The 21,181-nt window shown below is 55.1% G+C and overlaps 2 protein-coding genes across 2 annotated transcripts; both read right to left on the minus strand.

Annotated features, from left to right (window-relative positions):
* Window positions 1-252: 252 nt before the first annotated feature.
* Window positions 253-21,128, minus strand: IQCN (IQ motif containing N). The gene is given in 5 exon segments (XM_024795700.2): window positions 253-1,285; window positions 7,706-10,738; window positions 10,740-10,846; window positions 15,005-15,137; window positions 20,530-21,128. Coding segments are annotated over 4 exon segments (4,104 nt in total). The 5' UTR covers window positions 15,018-15,137; window positions 20,530-21,128; the 3' UTR covers window positions 253-334.
* On the minus strand, window positions 1,292-7,699 carry LOC139360301 (mucin-17-like; the record flags this gene model as incomplete). Its single annotated transcript, XM_071087013.1, is given in 3 exon segments — window positions 1,292-3,403; window positions 3,405-4,102; window positions 4,429-7,699. Coding segments are annotated over 3 exon segments (6,048 nt in total), but the record flags the coding sequence as incomplete, so codon positions are not given.
* Window positions 21,129-21,181: the final 53 nt, after the last annotated feature.

A 21,181-nucleotide genomic window follows, 5' to 3' on the forward strand; every position in this document is an offset into this window, starting at 1 on the left:
CTGGGGACAGTTTCCATCTGGGACGGGCTGGACACCAACCCACTACCTGTAGGTGGATATGGCAGGGGCACAGCTGAGACCACATTGGTGGCCCCTGACCTCCAGGAAAGACTTGAGGTCCTCATCCTGGCCACACACCCCAGATGCATATTGCATGGTTGGAAACCAGAGTTCTCTTCCCTCTGGGATGCTCCAGATTCCCCCACTATCCCCAAGCCACATCCATTAACCCAGAACACACCACACAAGATCTAGGCTGTGGAGGACTTTATTCATCAGACCCAGAGAGCCACGAGTGCCTCCCACAAAGTCCCCACTGCAGGGAGCCAGGGCCCTAGATGCCGGGCCAATGCGTGTGCTGTGAACTGGCCCAATGCATGTGCTGTGAGCTGGACCAGGGGTCCGCTGGTCCCAAGAGCGCCTCTGTGCTCTTCAGACAGCTCCGGGTATGGTGGCCTCGCCAGGTGGCTTGAACCATCTTCGCTGCCATTTGCTGTTGCCTCATCTGCTGGCGGATCTTAAAACCTCTCCAGGCCGACTGAATGGCTGTGGCCGCTTTGTCCCTGCGACGTGGCTGCCTGGGACTCGGGACAGCCCGCTGGTAGGCGGAGGCCCGAGACACTGCCCCGGGGCCTCCAGCACCCCGGCCCATGCCCTGCACCACGCGGGTGGGCTGGGTGCGTCCGCAGGTATGACAGGTGCGAGGGCTGGAGCCCACTAGCATCACCACGCTGGGCGGGCTCCCGATCCTGGAGCTCAGGGAGTGGCAGACACCGCAAGGTTTTGCCTGGCAGGACTGGAAGCAGCGATGGTCAGATACTGTCCTGGCTCTGCCATCCTGGACCCAGCTTCGGTCAGACATGACCCTGGCCCCTCCGCCCAGCTCCACCCACGTGACGGGGTGGAGCATCTGCCGGTGCCGGGCTTGGTCCCGGCGGGTGCTGTAGCCGCGCCAGGCGGCCTGGATGATTGTGGTGGCTCTGCAGAGGTGTGCCAGGTTCCGCCGCATGCGGTAGCCGCGCCAAGTAGCTTGGATGACCGTGGCCCGCCGGTGCCACACTCGAATCCTGCGACGCACCAGGTAGCCACGGACGCCCGCCTGGATAGTGGTCACTGCGAGGATGCGGATCTCCTCTGCAGCCTGCATGGACACCATCGGCTCCCCCGACTGCCTGGGATGCACCACTGCCTTGTTGCGCCGGGTCTCCCAGGACGCAGCACCCCTGGCTGGCTCCCACACGCGTTTCCACGATTGGCCACTAGCCACACCAGCGTCCACGGGGCCCTGGAGTATAGTGGAGTTCAGGGATGCCTTGTGACTAATGGCAGGATTCTGGGGGCTATAGGAGTCCTGCGATCCCCACGGTGACTCCTGGTTAACAAGGGGCGGCAGGGAACCACTCGGGGAAGACTGGTAGCCTAGAGACACCCTCCGAACTCCCAGGGCCGAGGACTGCGCTATCTCCCCAGTGCAGATGATGGGCCTTACCTCTGCAGAGGGCGTACGAGTGAAGTTTGTACCGCCTCGGGCTGAGGCCTGGGATGGTTGTCTTTGCACATACTGGAAGGGCCTAACCCTGGCCACAGAACTTTCTAGCAGTTCGGGAACAATACTACCGTGCACGGATCTGTAGGAATTTTTAGGGTCCATGGAGTCCCAGAGGCTGCTCTGAGCCAGGTTTCCAGACGCTGTATTCTGGAGTGGAATGGGGACGGCTTCTGTCCGGAAGGGACTGGATGATGCCCTTCTAGCCGAGGACAGATACGGTGGCACATGTGAGACCATGCTGGAGGTCCCTGACCTCTGAGGAAGACTAAGATTCCCCATCCTGTCCACAGACCCTGAAGGCAATCTTAAAGCCTCAGTACTGCCACGGGCCAGCTGGGGTGATCCTGAGAATACATTAGAAGCCACTGTACCCCAAGAGTGATTTTGGGGTATGACATGAGCAACAGACCCCTGTTGATAAACGGAGGGGGTCTTAGTGGCTAAACCCGGGGCCTGGAAAGGGACAGGGACCATGCCACTAGCATGGCTGGGGGCCACCTCCCTGAACAATGGTGTATGGCCTTGGGGAAGAGTCCCTTTCTCAGACAGGGACCTATGATCGTGGCCCCCATCAGCTCCCGGAGGACTGGGGTACATCCACGGGGTTGCGCCAGTGACCCCAGCTTTGCTGATCAGGTCATTGGATCTGCTTGATCCTGACACTTGGGACAGAGGCCCATCCAATTCTCCCAGCTTGGCTTGGTCCCCTGTGGCCCCAGATGGCATTATCCCAGTATCTTGGCTCCATTGTAAGGCTCTTGACAGAACCGTGGGCACTCGGTGTAGACTCCTGACTGTGTCACTAGCTGCCGGGGCTGAGGAGTGACCTGGAGCCAGGCTGGTGGTGTGGGGAATCTGCAAGGGGGCTATAGACCTCTCCCTAGCCAGGGCTTTGTGGTAAGGAGGGGCAGTGATGCCAATCACCACGGACCCCTCGGAGCAGTTCTGAGCCACACTAGAGGCCCCCATCATTGGCACAGATCCAGGAGAGACACCTGGGTTCACCCCACTCATTACTGAACCTAGGAGCAAGTTTGGAGCAGCTAAGCTAGCGGAGGGTCTTACAGATAGACTTGGCTTCTTGCTGTCTGCCATCGGGCTGGGAGCCACCCAACTGGACACAGAGCCTGCGGGAAGGCTCTGACCCATGCCTCGGATGGTGGACCCTGGGGGAAGGCTGGAGGTCATGCCACTGGGCAGAGTGCCTGGGACTGCACCCGTGCTCATCCTACTGGCTACGAAACCCCCTGCCGCACCAACACCAGCCCGGCTCCTCAGGGAGTCCTGAAGAATCCCATCTCTCTGATGGTAACTGGGTGGGACCATGGGTGCCTCAGAAGGGTGCCAGCGGTCTACGTTTTTTGGAATAACCACACTGATCTGGGAGCTGCTGGGGCCCACGCTTTTCGGGGAAAGATTAGACGGAGTCACAGCCGCTCTGTTGGGCACTGAAGCCAGAGAGGGGCTAGTAGCCATCCCTGTGGTTCCAGAGGGATGTGATAAAGAGGCACCCACCTCTAAGACCTGGGATGCAAGGGGAGCCACCTGACATTCACTTTGGCCCATGCCAGTTGCTATGGTTCTCCAGGGGAGACTCCCAGCTAGGCCAGGAGATGTGGTCCCCTGAGACCCACTAAGGACCATAGCATCAACAAAAGGCCCCCGCGGATGTCTTGTAGCCACACCCCTGAACAGAGGCGTGATTTGCTGGCCTACACGACAGACCTCCTCATCAGCATGGGAGAGATTTGGTGTTGAAACACTAACCACAGAGGGTTGACACACATGCCTCCCACCAACCCTGGGCGGATGATGGAACCCAAGGCACAAGTCATTGAACTTGAAGTCCGGGGGGGCTGGATACCATCTCACTAACCATCAGGGGCTCTTCACACAGGTTCACCCCAGTACCCAGGGATGGCTGGTTCAGACCCTGGTCCATACTTCCAGCCACAGAGGGATATGGTCCACCCGGGCTAACTGAAACAAACACTGATGGGTGACACAGGCATGGGGCTACTGAGTTCACCCTTGAACGCTGCAGGTTTGAATCCAGGCTAGAGCCCCAGCATGGCTCATTGAGGCCATGACACATACCACTGACCATAGATGGCTGGGATCGGCTTGGGGCCAACCTAGAGTCTGGGGGTGACTGAGCCAGGCTTAGGGCTTCCCAGTGGGCCACAGATGGTGGGAATAGGCCAGGGGCTATGACTGGCTCGGCTAGGCTGGGGGCTAGGGTATAGGATGAATATGTCTTGCCTGGGCTGGAGACCACAGATGGTTGGGCTTGCCTTGGGGATACTGCAGTGGTCTGAGATGCGTGGACTAAGCGGGGGGCCACCCCACTGGCCACATATGGATGAGCTAGGCATGGAGACAACCCACGGGGTCCTGATGGGTGGGCTAGGCTTGGGGACACACCAATGGCTTGAGATGGCTGGGCTGGGCTTAAGGACCCCACACAGGTCATAGGTCGGTGGGCTAGACTTGAAGACATCCCTGTGGCTTGAGACAGCTGGGCTAGGCTTGGGGATACACCACAGGCCATAGTTTGATGGGTTAGTCTTTTTTTTTTTTTTTTTTTTTTTTTTTTTTTTGAGACGGAGTCTCGCTTTGTGGTCCAGGCTGGAGTGCAGTGGCCAGATCTCAGCTCACTGCAAGCTCCGCCTCCCGGGTTTACGCCATTCTCCTGCCTCAGCCTCCCGAGTAGCTGGGACTACAGGCGCCCGCCACCTCGCCCGGCTAGTTTTTTGTATTTTTTAGTAGAGACAGGGTTTCACCGTGTTCGCCAGGATGGTCTCGATCTCCTGACCTCGTGATCCGCCCGTCTCGGCCTCCCAAAGTGCTGGGATTACAGGCTTGAGCCACCGCGCCCGGCTGATGGGTTAGTCTTAAGGGCATCGCAGTGGTTTGAGATAGCTGGGCAAAGCTTGGGGACACCTCACTGGGTGTAGATCGATGAACCTGGCTTGGGGACACCCTACAGGTCACAGATGCATAAGCTTGGCTTGGGGATATCCTGCTGGTTACAGATGCGTGAGTTTGGTTTGGGGATGCCCTGGAGGTCACTGATGGGTAATCTCGTCTAGGGGACATCCCACTGGCTTGAGATGGCTGGGCTAGGCTTGGGGAAACCCTACTGGCCACAGATTGGTGGGCTACACTTGGGGACACCCCAGTGACCTGAGATGGCCAGGTCAAGCTTGGTGATTCCCCAGTGGCCTGAGGAGTCTGGGCCAGGCTTGGAGACTCCTGAATGGCCATAGATGGGTGAGCTAGGCTTGGGGACACTCCAATGGTCTGAGATGGCATGGCTAGGCTTGGGGACACTCCAATGGTGTAAAATGGCATGGCTAGGCTTGGGGGCACTCCAACAGTCTGAGATGACATGGCTGGGCTTGGGGACACTCTGATGGTCAGAGATGGCTGGGCCAGGCTTGGAGACTCCCCAGTGGGCTGAGATGGGTAGGCTGGGCTTGGGGACATCGCAGTGGGCTGATATGGCTGGGCCAGGCTTAGGGACTCCCCAGTGACCATAGATGGGTAGGTTGAGCTTGGGGACACCTCAGTAGGCTGAAATGGCTGGGCCAGGCTAGGGGACTCCACAGTGGCCACACATGGGTAGCCTGGGCTTGGGGACACCTCAGTGGCCATAGATAGGAAGGCTGGGCTTGGGGATATCTCAGTGGGTTGATACAGGTAGCCTGGACTTGGGGACACCTCAGTGGCCATAGATAAATAGCATGGGCTTGGGGACATCTCAGTGGGCTGATATGGGTAGCCTGGGCTCGGGGACATCTCAGTGGCCACAGATAAATAGCCTGGGCTTGGGGACATCTCAGTGGCCACAGATAAATAGCCTCGGCTTGGGGACATCTCAGTGGGTTGATATGGGTAGCCTGGGTTTGGGGACATCTCAGTGGGTTGATATGGGTAGCCTGGGCTTAGGGACATCTCAGTGGGCTGATGTGGGTAGCCTGGGCTTGGGGACATCTCAGTGACCATAGATAGGAAGGCTGGGCTTGGGGACATCTCAGTGGCCATAGATAGGTAGCCTGGGTTTGGGGACACCTCAGTGGGCTGATATGGTTAGTCTGGGCTTGGGGACACCTCAGTGGGCTGAGACCGCTGAGCCAGGGTTGGGCACTCCCCAGTGGCCTGAGATGGGTAGGCTGGACTTGGGGATACCCCAAAGGCTTGAAATGGCTGGGTTAGGTTTGAGGTTACCCCAAGGGCTTGAGATGGCTGAGCTAGGCTTGAGGACTCCCCACTGTCCATAGATGACCGGGCTAGGTTTTGGGACCCCCAGTTAGCCACTGATTGGTGACCTTGGTCTGAGGCCACTCCAAAGGTCCTTGATGGGTGTCCTCGGCTTAGGGACCACCTAGTCACCATAGATGGCTGTGCTGGTCTTGGTGTCACTCTATTAGGCATAGAGGAGTGTGGCAGCCTTGGTGTCACCCAATTACCCATAGATGGGCAGGTTAGCCTTGGGGACACCTTACTGGATGCTACATGCTGGGATAGGCTTGGGGCCAGCCTACTGAACCCTGATGGCTGGCCTAGGTTTGGGGCTACCCTACTGGCCAGTGTAGCCTGCGACACACTTGGGGCCAAGCTCTTGGCCACAAATGGTGGCTTATATGCAGTGGAGACCACAGTACATAAAGACAGAGTCCTCCTCAGCTCTGTCTTGATGGTTGCCTGGGACATCTCAATCAGATTCACAGAGCTCTTGTCTAAGGAGAACTTATGGATCTCAGCCTCTGAGCCCCAGTGAACACACAAGGTCAAGCAGTTAGACACCGAGCTGTGTTGGAAAATGGGTACTTTCTCCGAGGCTGGAGTGGGCCGGTAGGGGAAGTGTAGGGTCATATATGTGTAACCAGTTTCAGTCTCTTGCGTATCCTTAAACCTCTGGAGTGTCCTCATGGACCCCGGAGGAAAAAGGGACTTCACCGCAAGGTCCCCTTCTAAATTGCCTTCCCATGACTCATCTGTCTTGTTGACAGCAGGCAGGCTGGCCACAGACATGGTGGAAAGGCTGAGGGAGCTAGAGCTTTGCAGGGAGCTTTCGGAATTGCTCTCCTGACTGTAGGTCACAGAGCCCTGGGAGAAGCTCCTGGCCAAGTCACTGTCTCGATCCTGCGGCAAACCACCTACCAGCTCACCGAGGATGGACAGCTGGTGGTCGGTTGCCAGCTTCTGGGGGCAGAGCAGGGCAGACACAGAATCCTGTGTTCGATTCCTCCCCTGTCCACAGACAGATGTCTTGGGACGAACTTGAGTCAATGCACTGCCGGGGGAAGCTTGAAACAGACCACGAGTCTTGGATGCCTGAGTTTTGGTCACCATGGTGACCTGCAAGGGACTTAGGGCCCCCTTGTCTATCACCTCCCTAGTACCCGGGGATGCCTGTTTGCGATTTGGGGGCTGAGACCTCCTCCCCCGGCTCTCCTTGGAAGCCCTGGATGCCTGCTGCTGGCCTCTGGCCACTGAGGGCTGGTAGAGACCAGGATGTGCCCTGCTAACCCCTGAGGACTGACACCAAGTCAGGCCCCCACAGGTGGGGTAAGGCTGGTGAACATGAGCAGCCCTCCCACCACCCACACTGCACGGAAGCCTACCCGAGGCCACCCTGCCCTCCCCAGTCGATGGGTGAGAGGCCACCCTGCTGACCACATGTGGCTTGTGGCAGCTTGGGGCCGTGCCACAGGTCATGGAGGGCTGGTCCATGCTTGGGCCCACACCACTGGCAATGAGAGGCTGCCACAGACTCGGGGTTGGCTGCACATGGGACGGCTTGAGCAAACTGGGACCCTCCCCACTCCCCTCGGGATTAAAATCTGATGCCAACGTGCCAGGCTCTAGGGTCAGGCGTGCATTTTCCTTTTGGAACTTGGGGCTCAAATCCAGGTTTGAGGAGAAGTCCCTGCTGGGCTCCATCTCCCGGGACAGCATGGGATACAGGCCAGTGATCAGGGAGCCCTGGTAAATGCTGGTGATGACGCTACCCATCACAGAGGCTCCCACAGTGACCACAGATAAGCAGGGTGACCCCCACAAGACGGCACCGTCCCCCATCTCCTCCAAGGGCCTGGCAGGTTGGCCCATGGTGAAGCATCCCCCGATCCCAACCTGGGAATCCCTGACCTTGCTGGTCTGTGGTCTCACAGGGCCCAGGGAGGGCCCCCACGCGGCCGACGGACTCCTCCTGCAGGCCACCTCCGCCGGGGCCAGCGTCTTAGTCACCCCGCTTCCTGTTGATTTCGAGGTGGCCTTGGGGAGGGTGGTTCCAGTCCTCAGGGCCACCCGACACCAAGACTGGCTCAGGAGGGCGCCCAACTCGCCCTGACACAAGGCCTGGCTCAGAGCTGCCCGCTCCTCCTCCGTCAAAGCCTTGCTAAGCACCTCGGCCAATTTACCCTGTATGACCTTGGCGAGTTCTGCCCGCAGCTCGCCCTGGGACAGGGCTCGGGACAGGGTCAGGCGCAGCTCACTCCAGGACAGCGCCTTCACCAGCACCATGCTCAGCATGCTCTGGGGCAGGGCTCTGGCGACAGTGGCACCCAGGAACTCCTTGGACAGGGCCTGGTTCAGAGCTGCCCGGACTTCTCCCTGGGAGAGGGCTTTGGCCAACAGAGTGCAGAGATCCTCCTGGGATGCCAGCACACCAGCTACTTCAGCACACAGGGAGGCCAGCAGGGAGCCTACCGTGTCCTCCTGGCAGGGCACCGCCTGGCTGGGCATTGATGGCTGGGCACGCGTGGCTCCGCTGTCTCCCCAGGACTCAACATGGCATGTGGAATGTCCGGTGGGTGCCATCAGTGGCACCAGCGTACCCTGGACCTCACAGGCTGCCGGGCATGGTCCCCCCTGAGTGGTCTTCCCCGGCACATGTCCATGGGGCTTTGGCTGAGTCCATCTGTCCTCTGGCTTGGCCCAGGGTGGGGCACTCAGGCCACTGAGGTGCTGGCAGGCCTGGTTGGACACCTTGGACCCTGTTAGGAGCACCTGGGAATGGGTGTTGCTGCTGAGATCAGCAGCCTGGTGAGCTGGGATGAGGCGCTTGGTTATGATCGGCTGCCCCCGGGACTGCGTCTTGGTCAGACAGGTGGCCAGAGGCACTTGGGATTGGACCTTCATGGCACCTGTGGCCAGATGTGCCTGGGAATGCATCTTGCTCAGACAGGTGACCAGATGGGCCAGGGATGGGGTCTTGGTCAGCTCGATGGGCAGATGTCCCTGAGATGAGGCCTTGGTCAGCGGGGTGGCCAGTGGTCTCTGGGACAGGCAAGGTGGATGTCTCTGGGATGAGGCGTTGGTCAGTGGGGCAGCCGGCTGTCCCCGGGGCAGGGTGACAGCCACGTCTACAGGCACATACAGGTGAGATGGCTTGTCCCCTTCCTCAGCAACTTTTGTCCAGGATGGAGCCCCAGCCACTTCTACTGCCACACTGGTCTTCAATGCCATGTCAGCTTTCACCGGTTTCTGGGGGCCAGTCTTGATTTTCTCAGCTTCCAAAGGAAGCTTAGCTGGAGCCCTGGGGACCCCAGTTCCCAGACGTGATTGGGCCAGGCACCTGATCTTCCCCTCAGCCAAATAGGAGGGGGATGAGGCTTTCACTGCCTCTGCAGCCTGCTTCATATTCATGGTGGCCTTGGCCTTGGGTGGGTTGTCATGGATGGAGCCTCGTACCGCCACTTGGGGTGGAGCCTTGACATTTGCCACTGTTGGAGAGGCCAGACACAGGGTCTTGAGGATGGTGGCCACTGAGCGTAACTGGGCTGGGGTCTTGGTTATCATGGCTGCCAGGCGAGTCTGGCGCGAGGGCTTGGTCAACCCAACCGGGCTCATCTGGGATGAAGTGTTGGACGTGGTGGCTGCCAGACACGTTTGCAGTGGGCTTTTGGCTGGGGTGGCGACCGGGTGCGTCTGGGGTGGGGTCTTTGCCATCGCAGGCCCTGGGCATACCTGGGGTGGGCTCCTCATGATGGAGGCCAGAAGGGAAACCTGAGGTTGGTGCTTTGCCGTGATGGTTGCGCGGCATGTCTGCCGTGGGGTGCCAGTTCTGGAAGCTGTGGAGTGCACCTGGATCTTGGTCATCGTGGGCATGGGGCATGTGTGAGGTGCAGTTTTGGTCATCACTGTGGGCCCCGGATACATCTGGGCTGGGGTCTTGGTTATTGTTATTTTGGGAACAGGGCTAGTCTTGTGTGGGGTGGTGGTCGTCGTGGACGCTGAATATGTCTGCGGCAGGGTCATGGAGACCACCGGATATGTCTGGAGTAAGGTCTTGGTGATCACAGGCCCTGGGCATATCTGGAAAGGGGCTTTGGGGGTCTCTGCTTCCACAGGGCCCTGGGTTTGGGCTCTGGATGGTCCCATAACTGCCTTGTCGTACCTTCTGGACAATGGCGTCTCCGGAACCCCAGCTTTGTTGGTCCGGGCAGTTACACGTTTGGTTTTCACTGAGTCACCCTCTATGTGGACGAGGCAGGTGCTTCTGATGGTTCTGGTCAGCAAGCATGACTGGCATTTTGCATCCAGACTCACTGGGCAGGGAAATCTGATGGTGACCGTCTGGTGTGGCAGGAAGGCCACCCCCCGGACTCCAGCAGCATGAGGAGCCTGCACACAGGGTTCTGGGGTACCCTGAGCTGCTGGAGGCTTCAGGAGGGGGGATGACTGGGGTCTGCAGAGGACCAGATTGTCATAGGAAGGGAACTGGGTCTCCTTGTTCACCATGACGGGCGGGGACAGAAGGCAGTTCTCTTCCGGATGCTGGAAGCGCACCTGCTGCGGGGCGTGATAAGGGATGTTCCCGTCCTCCGCCCTCACTTTCTTCACCAACAACTTGCTGGAGTGCAGGATGTGTCTCTTGTTGAAGCGCCGCCATGCCTCCTGGATGGCCTTGGCCGCCGTCATCTGGGAAATCAGCTTCTGCCGGAGCCGATAGCCCCTCCAGTTGGCTTGGATGAGTGTGGCTGCGCGGGCGTGCATCATGTCCATCTCATCTACCAGGATGTTCTTGAAGGCCTGGCTCTCGACCACAGCCCGGAGGCGTGGGATGTGGCGGGACACTGTCTTGGCTGCAGCAGGCTGTTGCGGAAGATGCTCCTCGGACTTGAGGCCCTCGTGCTGGGGCTGTGGAGGTGCTTTCTCCATTTTGTCCGGGAGACTAGGGGTGGGCGGGGGCTGGAGGATGCACTGCCCATTGGGTGACAAGTGGTTCGTGAACTGTAGCTGGGTGGCCGGCTGCATTGCCTTGATTACTGGACAGGTCAGCTCTGCCTGTGGGGGCGGCAGGGGGTGGTCAGGGTGTAGCAGGTCCTGCAGACAAGAGGTCATCCTACGGCCACTTCATCCTGGCACACAGTCCATGACACCTGAATGCCGGACCACTTAACTGCTTTTCTTTTTTCTTTCTTTTTGTTTTTTGTTTGTTTTTGAGACAGAGTTTCGCTCTTGTTGCCCAGGCTGGAGTGCAATGGTGTGATCTTGGCTCACCGCAACCTCCGCCTCCTGGTTTCAAGTGATTCTCCTGCCTCAGCCTCCCGAGTAGCTGGAATTACAGGTGTGTGCCACCATGCCTGGCTACTTTTCTGTATTTTTAGTGGAGACGGGGTTTCACCATGTTGGCCAGGCTGGTCTCAAACTCCTGACCTCAGGTGATCCACCTGCCTCGGCCTCCCAAAGTGCTGGGATTACAGGTGTGAGCCACCGCGCCCGGCCCGCTTTTCTTTTTTTTTTTTTTTTTTTTTTTTTTTTTGAGACGGAGTCTCACTCTGTCCCCCTTGCTGGAGTGCAGTGGCCGGATCTCAGCTCACTGCAAGCTCCGCCTCCCGGGTTCAGGCCATTCTCCTGCCTCAGCCTCCCGAGTAGCTGGGACCACAGGCGCCCGCCACCTCGCCCGGCTAGTTCTTTTGTATTTTTTAGTAGAGACAGGGTTTCACCGTGCTAGCCAGGATGGTCTCGATCTCCCGACCTCGTGATCCACCCGTCTCGGCCTCCCAAAGTGCTGGGATTACAGGCTTGAGCCACCGCGCCCGGCCTTTTTTTTTTTTTTTTTTTTTTTTTTTTTTTTTTTTTTTTTGAGACGGAGTCTCGCTCTGTAGCCCAGGCTGGAGTGCAGTGGCCGGATCTCAGCTCACTGCAAGCTCCGCCTCCCGGGTTCACGCCATTCTCCGGCCTCAGCCTCCCGAGTAGCTGGGACTACAGGCGCCTGCCACCTCGCCTGGCTATTTTTTTGTATTTCTTAGTAGAGACGGGGTTTCACCGTGTTATCCAGGATGGTCTCGATCTCCTGACCTCGTGATCCACCCGTCTCGGCCTCCCAAAGTGCTGGGATTACAGGCTTGAGCCACCGCGCCCGGCCCCGGCCCGCTTTTCAAACTTTATCTTAGATGTACCCTGGGTTTAGCACTGATCACAATGTTTTGGAAATTTCCTGTTTGCCTGTGTGTGTATGTGTGTGCGTGTGAGAGTGTGTGTGTGTGCGCGTGCGTGTGTGCGTGTGCGCGTGTGTGTGTGTCTGTGTGTGTGTGCGCGCGCGCGTGTGTGTGTGAAAAGGATAGAGAAGTGTGGTGGGGGAGATTATTTGCCTCTCCCATTGACTGTGAATCCCAGAAGGCAGAGTCATTATTGTGTCCCATCTCAGTCATAGGGCTTGGTTCTAAGCTGTGAATGGGTAGGTATTGGGTGGGCGGGCATCTTGACCGATAAATGGTGAGGGGATTGGAAGTTGGATGGACAGATAGATACAGGACTAGATACTGAAAGGATGAATCAGTCGATGAGTGAATGGTAGATGGGTTGGAGAGACAGATGAAGGTTTGGATGAATAGGTAAATTAAGTTGATGAATAAAGTCTTAAAGGCAAATTGGCCGGGGGGGTGGCTCACGTCTGTCATTCCAGCACTTTGGGAGGCCAAGGTCGGCAGATTGCTTGGGGTCAGGAGTTCGAGGCCAGCCGGGCCAACATGGTGAAACCCTGTCTCTACTAAAAATACAGAAAAGTAGGCCGGGCACAGTGGTTCACGCCTGTAATCCCAACACTTTGGGAGGTCCAGGTGAGTGGATCACAAGCTCAGGAGTTCGAGACCAGCCTGGCCAACATGGTGAAACCCCATCTCTACTAAAAATACAAAAATCAGCACAGCATGGTGCCACGTGCCTATAATCCCAGCTACTCAGGAGGCTGAGGGAGGAGAATTGTTTGAACCTGGTAGGTGGAGGTTGCAGTGAGCTGAGATCATGACACCTCGCTCCAGCTTGGGTGACACAGCAAGACTCTGTCTCAAAAAAAAAAAAAGAAAACAAAAGGAGCCAGGTATGGTGGCGGGCACCTGTAGTCCCAGCTACTCAGAAGACTGAGGCAGGAGAATCGCTTGAAGCCGGGAGGAGGAGGCTGCAGTGAGCCAAGATTATGGCATTACACTCCAGCCTGGCAACAAGAGCAAGACACTCTGTCCCAAAAAAAAAAAAAGACTGGGTGCGCTGGCTTATGCCTGTAATCCTAGCACTTGGGGAGGCCGAGGTGGGTGGATCACGAGATCAGGAGATTGAGACCATCCTGCTAACATGGTGAAATCCCATTTCTTCTTTTTTTTTTTTGAGACGGAGTGTCTTGCTCTGTCGCCCGGGCTGGAGTACAGTGGTACCATCTTGACTCACTGCAAGCTCTGCCTCCCGGGTTCATGCCATTCTCCTGCCTCAGCCTCCCAAGCAGCTGGGACTACAGGCGCCTGCCACCACACCTGGCTAATTTTTTGTATTTTTAGTAGAGACGGGGTTTCACCGTGTTAGCCAGGATGGTCTTGATCTCCTGACCTTGTGATCCGTCCGCCTCAGCCTCCCAAAGTGCTGGGATTACAGGCGTAAGCCACCACACCTAGCCCCATCTCTTCTAAAAATACAAAAATTACCCAGGTGTGGTGGGAGGTGCCTGTAGTCCCAGCTACTTGGGAGGCTGAGGCCGAGATCGTGCCACTGCACTCTAGCCTGGATGACCAAGCGAGACTCTGTCTCAAAAAAAAAAAAAAGGCAGATTAACAGAAAAATGGACACATGGTGGGTGGATGGATGGATGGATGGATGAGCAGATGAGTGAATGAGCAGATGAATGGATGGAGGGATAGGCGAATCAATTGATGAATAGATGGGTGGATGGATAAACGGATAGAGGGAGGGAGGGAAGAATAGGTAAGTAGATGGATGGAGAGAGGGAGGAATAGGTGGCTGGATGGATAGATGGATGGTTAGATGGAATGATAGTTGGATGGAGGGATGGACAGACACATAGATGAATGGATGGATGCGGGGGTGCTGGATGAATGGATGGATGGATGGGCAGATGGGGGGATAGATATGTAAATGGACTGGTGAATAGATAGGTGGATGGATGGGTAGATGGATGGATGGATAGATGGATGGATTGATTGATAAATGGATAGAAGGAGGGAGGACTATGTGGATGGATGAACAGATGAATGGGTAGATGGATGAGTGGATGGATGGATGCTTGCATGGATGGATGGGTAGATGGGTAGGTAGATGGGAAGATGGAAAGATGGAATGATGGGTAGGTGGGAGGATGAATGGATACATAGATGACTGGATGAATGATGGATGGTGGGAGGGACAAATGTAAGGAAGGATGAATGAATGAATGAGTGAGTGGGTGGGTAGATAGATGTAAGATGAGTAGATAAATGAATGTGAAATTAAATAAGGCCAGGCACAGTGGCTCGCGCCTGTAATCCCAATACTTTGGAAGGCCGAGGCAGGTGGATAACCTGAGGTCAGGAGTTCAAGACCAGCCTGACCAACATGGCGAAACCCTATCTCTACAAAAAAATACATAAAAGTAGCCAGGCATGGCAGCGCATGCCTGTAATCCCAGCTACTCAGGAGGCTGAGGCAGGAGGTTGTGGTGAGCCAAGATCGCGCCATCACACTCCAGCCTGGGCAATAAGAGTGAAACTCCGTCTCAAATAAAAGGAAGGAGGGAAGGAGGGAGGGAAGGGGAAGGAGGGAGGAAGGGAGGGAGGAAGGGAGGGAGGGAGGGAGGGAGGGAGGGAGGAAGGAAGGAAGGAAGGAAGGAAGGAAGGAAGGAAGGGAGGGAGGGAGGGAGGGAGGGAGGGAGGGAAGGAAGGAAATGAAAGAGAGCTGGAGAGACTGGTGAAGAGAGAACCCAGTAGGAGGTAGACTGATGGGTGGATGGGTGGGTGGATGGATTAGGGGATGGCTAGGTAAATGGCATACAGAAGGATGGAAAGAGGAAGAAAAAGTGGTGACTGTGGCTTTCAGAAGTAACTAGGATGCAGAGAGAGCTGGGACACTGTCAAGTCACCCTGATGCATAGCCTGGAGCACAGCACACTTGTTTGGCAGAAGCCCCTCTCTTCAGGTTGGACTAGCCAGACCCCTTGCCCATGAACCATCTTCTTACCTTGAAGGGTCATAGATTTGGAGGAGTAGCAGGAGAAGAAGGTGCAATCTCAGAAGCCAGCCTGCAAGAGGAGGCAGCCTTCAGCCTTTCATCCATGCAATATGCAGCAACACTGCCCTGCGCTGGCTCTGTCCTCAAGACCAACACAAAAAGAAATGTTAAAAGCAAAAACACTAAATTCTAAAAAAAAAAAAAAAAAGAAAAAAGAAAAAAAACTGCAAGGATGGGAAATTTATTCCAGTGTTATTTTGTAGCTAGAAATCAAACAAAACAACTGGAAGTAACCAAAACAGTGATTAGCAGAGGTTCTGCTACAAACACATACAGAAGTATGCTCAAGCATGTTTAACATTGTATTGTTTAGCAGAGGAAAAACTGGAAGAAACCAAAATTATCAATGGAGAAAGGCTTAAATTAATCATACAAGGGCATGATATCCAGGCATCAGAAATGGTGTCCAGGCTGAGCACAGTGGTTGTTGCCTGCAATCCCAGCACTTTGGGAGGCCAAGATGGGAGGATCACTTGAGGACAGGAGTTTGAGACCAGCCTGGGAAACTAAGCAAGAACTGTCTCTTAAAACAAAACAAAACAAAACAAACAAAAAAAAAAACATTGGCCGGGTGCGGCTCATGCCTGTAATTCCAGCACTTTGGGAGGCCATGGAGGGTGGATCACCTGAGGTCAGGAGTTTGAGATCAGCCTGGCCAAGATGGTGAAACCCCGTCTCTACTAAAAATACAAGAAATTAGCCAGGCATAGTGGTTGACACCTGCAATTCCAGCTACTCAGGAGGCTGAGGCAGGAGAATATCTTGAACCCCGGAGGCAGAGATTTCAGTGAGCCGAGATCGTGCCATTGAATTCCATCTGGGGCAAAAAGAGCAAAACCCTGTCTCAAAAAAAAAAAAAAAAAAAATAGGCCGGGCACAGTGGCTCACTTCTGTAACCCCAGCAATTTGGAAGGCTGAGGTGGGTGGATCACTTCAGGCCAGGAGTTCCAGACCAGCCTGGGCAACATGGTAAAACCCATCTCTACTAAAAATATAAAAATTAGCTAGGCATTGTGACATGCACCTGTAGTCCCAGCTACTCGGGACGCTGAGACAGGAGGATCATTTGAGGCCAGGAGATTGAGACTGCAGTAAGCTACGATGGCACCACTGCACTCGAGCCTGAGTGACAGGATGAGACTCTATCTCTTTTTTTTTTTGGAAAAAGAGGCCCACTCTTTTGCCCAGGCTGGAGTGCGGTGTCACAGTCTTGGCTCACTGCAACCTCTGCTTCCTGGATTCAAGCGATTCTTGTGCCTCAGCCTCCAAAGTAGCTGGGATGACAAGTGTGAGCCACAGTGCCTGGCTGAGACCCTGCCTCAAAAACAAAAAAAAAAAATGATTGTGATTAAAGAGTAAGTATAAGATAAAAGGTAGCCAGGGAGGCCAGGCACAGTGGCTCACACCTGTAATCCCAGCACTTTGGGAGGCCGAGGAGGGCAGATCACAAGGTCAGGAGTTCGAGAACAGCCTGGCCAACATGGTGAAACCCTGTCTCTAGTAAAAATACAAAAATTAGCTGGGCACGGTGGCATGCACCTGTAATCCCAGCTACTTGGGAGGCTGAAGTAGGAGAATCACTTGAACCCGAGAGATGAAGATTGCAGTGAGCCAAGATGGTGCAACTGCACTCCAGCCTGGGCAACAGAGTGAGACTCCGTCTCAAAAGAAAAAAAAAACAGGCACGGTGATTCACACCTGTAATCCCAGCACTTTGGGAGGCCAAGGCCGGTGGATCACAGGAGGTCAGCAGTTCAAGACCAGCCTGGCCAACATGGTAAAACTCCATCTCTACTAAAAATACAAAAAAATTAGCCGGGCGTGGTGGTGGGCGCCTGTAGTTCTAGCTGCTTGGGAGGCTGAGGCAGGAGAATGGCATGAACCCAGGAGGCGGAGCTTGCAGTGAGCCGAGATGGCGCCACTGCACTCCAGCCTGGGTGACAGAGCGAGACTCCATCTCAAAAAAAATAAATTAATTTTTTTAAATTAAAAAAAAAATTAGCTGAGGCCGGGCGCAGTGGCTCAAGCCTGTAATCCCAGCACTTTGGGAGACCGAGACGGGCGGATCACGAGGTCAGGAGATCGAGACCATCCTGGCTAACACGGTGAAACCCCGTCTCTACTAAAAAAAATACAAAAAACTAGCCGGGCGAGGTGGCGAGCGCCTGTAGTCCCAGCTACTCGGGAGGCTGAGGCAGGAGAATGGCGTGAACCCGGGAGGCGGAGCTTGCAGTGAGCCGAGATCACACCACTGCACTCCAGCCTGGGCGACAGAGCGAGACTCCGTCTGAAAAAAAAAAAAAAAAAAAAAATTAGCTGAGCATGACGTCAAGTGCCTGTAATCCCAGCTACTTAGCAAGCTGACGCGGGAGAATCTGTTAAACCTGGCAGGCGGAGGGTACAGTGAGCTGAGATCACACCATTGCACTCCAGCCTCGGCAACTGAGCAAAACTCAGTCTCAAAAAAAAAAAAAAGGAAACTCTATGTGGTGCTTTAGGGCTGAGGGAGAATCCCCAAAAAAGGGGCAAATCTGGAGAGAATTCAGACTTCCTTGGAGAAAGTATGGTCCCGCCTGACATGTAACGGAGATAATTGCTTGATCAACCAAGCCAGAGCTGGTCTGGAGCTGCCAAACAAGCAAGAGGCCCACCCTCCAGGGTGCAGATGTGAGAACAGGTTATCAACAGTTGGTGCCGTGGATGTGCACTGGAAACCTAGCTGTTGTGGGGGCGGGAAACCTTCAATGTGTATGGCCCACTGTGGGGGCTCTGTTCTTTTATTATTATTATTATTTACGATTTTTTAGACAGAGTCTCACTCTGTCACCCAGGCTAGAGTGCAGTGGCATGCACGATGTTGGCTCACTGCAACCTCTGCCTCCCAGGTTCAAGCGATTCTCCTGCCTCAGCCTCCCAAGTAGCTGGGATTACAGGCATGAACCACCACACCCATCTAATTTTTGTTTGTTTGTTTGTTTGTTTGGAGGGACAGGGTTTCACCATGTTGGCCAGGCAGGTTTCACCATGTTAGCCAGGCTGGTCTCCAACTCCTGATCTCAGGCGATTTGCCTGCTTCGGCCTCCCAAAGTGCTGGGATTACAGGCACTCATGAGCCACTGCACCCGGCCTTTTTTTTTTTTTTTCCTTTTGAGTTTCATTCTTGTCGCCCAGGCTGGAGTGCTGTGGCGCAATCTCCCTTCACTGCAACCTCCTCCTCCCGGGTTCAAACGATTCTCCTGCCTCAACCTCCTGGATAGCTGGGATTACAGGCACCCACCACCACGCCCAGCTAATTTTTGTATTTTTAGTACAGATGGGGTTTCATCATATTGGTCAGGCTGGTCTCAAATTCCTGACCTCAGGTGATCCACCCACCTTGGCCTCCCAAAGTGCTGGGATTACAGGCATGAGCCACCGCGCCTGGCCTTGGGGCCTCTGTTTTTTGTGTGTAAGAGGGCTGCAGAAAGGCTTTCACCAGGTCAAGACTGCGAAGTTGCAGGACCACGTTCTGGACCCAGGGCTCTGGCAGGCTTCACCTGGTGTCTTCACACCTCTATCCCTAATGCCTCACCAGCACCCTCTATTGATAATTCTTGGCATTGTGCTCACTTTTTTTTTTTTTTTTTTTTTTTTGAGAGGAAGTCTCGCTCTGTCACCCAGGCTGGAGTGCACTGTCACCATCTCGGCTCACTGCAAGCTCCGCTTCCAGGGTTCATGCCATTCTCCTGCCTCAGCCTCCTGAGTAGCTGGGACTACAGGCACCCACCACCATGCCCGGCTAATTTTTTGTATTTTTAGTAGAGACAGGGTTTCACCATGTTAGCCAGGATGGTCTCGATCTCCTGACCTCGATATCCGCCCACCTCAGCCTCCCAAAGTGCTGGGATTACAGGCATGAGCCACTGCACACGGCCGAGCATTGTGATTGCTTTAAAGGAGACATAACGAAAGAAATTCCTTTATCACATATTGAAAGGGTCCATTCGGAGACAAGAGGCAACGCATGGATAATTGACACACATATATTTATTTATTATTATTTTTATTTTTTTGAGACAGAATCTTGCTCTGTTGCCCAGGCTGAGGTGGTGTCACCATCTTGGCTCACTGCAACCTCCACCTCCCCGGTTCAAGGTGATTCTCCTGTCTTAGCCTCCTGAGTAGCTGGGATTACAGGCACCCGCCACCACACTTGGCTAACTTTTGTATTTTTAGTAAAGAGACAGGGTTTCGCCATGTTGACCAGACTGGTCTCGAACCCCTGACCTCAAGTGATCCGCCTGCCTCGGCCTCCCAAAGTGCTAGGATTACAGGCACGAGCCACCACGCCTGGCCTAATTATTATTAATAATATTATTATTTTTGAGACGGAATTTTGCTTTTGTTGCCCAGGCTGGGGTGTAATGGCACCATCCTGGCTCTCTGCAACCTCTGCCTCTGGGTTCAAGTGATTCTTCTGCCTCAGCCTCCTGAGTAGCTGGGATTACAGGCATGCACCACCACACCTGGCTAATTTTGTATTTTTAGTGGAGACGGGGTTTCTCCATGTTGGTCAGGCTGGTCTCGAACTCCTGACTACAGGTGATCTGCCCGCCTCGGCCTCCCAAAGTGCTGGGATTACAGGCGTGAGCCACCACGCCCGGCCTAATTTTTGTATTTTTAGTAGAGATGGGGTTTGACCATATTGGTCAGGCTAGTCTCGAACTCCTGACTGAGGCAGGAGACTCACTTGAACCTGGGAGGGCGGAGGTTACAGTGAGCCGAGATCGTGCTACTGCACTCCAGCCTGGGTGACAGAGCAAGACTCCATCTCAAAAAAAAAAAAAAAAAAAAAGAACTTGGAGACAGCAGCTTTGGGAGCCGAATGGGCCCATTCCAGGGGCTGAGGTTACATCAACCAAACAGTACAGCTCTTCAGAGGAACTCAACCAGAAGGGGTGAGAAACGGGATTGTGGGGGATGAGAAGGAGTAGGGGCCCCCTGGACACAGAAGCCGAGCGACTGGCTCTGTAACTTTGAGTAAACCCCTCTGAGCCTCAATTTCCCTATCTGTCACAAGAAGTAAGATCACCATCCTCAGGTTCCCAAAGAGACATGACAGGCTTGACTGGGCACAGTGGCTACTGCCTGTAATCCGAGCACTGTGGGGGGCCAAGGTGGGAGGATCGCTGGAGCCCAAGAGTTTGAAGACAGCCTGGGCAAAATATCTCTATTTTAAAAAATAATAAAGAGACATAACAGACTCTCCAGGATGTCCCCCATCACGGGTGAACAAATCCACCATCAAGGCTTTGGAGGTCCCTAGAGCCCCTGATCTGAGGGGCCCACGAGCTGATCCATCGTTTGGAGTCACCCAGAAGGGCTCCAAAGGCACTGGGGGCCAGAGGAGAATGACAGGGTCCCCCACGAACCCTCACACACAAGCCCTCCACCAGCCCCACTCACCCGCCCCCAAAGCCACCAGCCCCACTCACCTGCCCCTGAAGCTGAACCCAGCAGTCTGAAAGGCCAGTCTTGGAGCCCTGGTGCCGCAGCAGCTTTGTGACTCAAAGCCAAGTTCTGGCCAATCCCTGCCACCTCTTGGGGGGAGGGGATTCTAGAAGGCACAGCCAGAGGTTGGGGAACAGGATGCAGGACAGCGCCAAAGGTCATGGTAGTTGCTACCTACACCTGCTCATCCTGAGTAGAGAGGGTTCTCAGCACAGAGGAAATCCCAAATCTCCCCCTCCATGTACCTAGAGGCAGCTTTGCTCTTTCATCCCATGGGCATTTTCTGAGCACCTACTGTATGCTGGAATTTGCCCCAGGCCTGAGGATACAAACAACTCAAAGAATTTGGGGGTATAAAATACGTAGATGGGAAGGAACCAAAAAGGAGGTGCAACGGGCCAGTCAGGGTTCTGACCGACATCTGGGGTCTGGCTCTGAGACTGCGGGCTCCTTGGGGTGGGACTGGACTTGATGTCTCTTGGGATCACCACCGGGCCTGGCAAAAGTGGGCACTGACCCTGAGCCACAGCCCTGTAAGGGGAAGTCAGGCCGCTGTCCTGGGTCACCTCCTGGGGCTGGGCTGGGGCCCAGCATGAGTCACCGCTGGCTGGGCCGAGGCTGACACGCACCTTGGAC

Source organism: Macaca nemestrina, chromosome 20 (genome assembly GCF_043159975.1).
Source record: "Macaca nemestrina isolate mMacNem1 chromosome 20, mMacNem.hap1, whole genome shotgun sequence".
Classification (NCBI taxonomy): domain Eukaryota; kingdom Metazoa; phylum Chordata; class Mammalia; order Primates; family Cercopithecidae; genus Macaca; species Macaca nemestrina.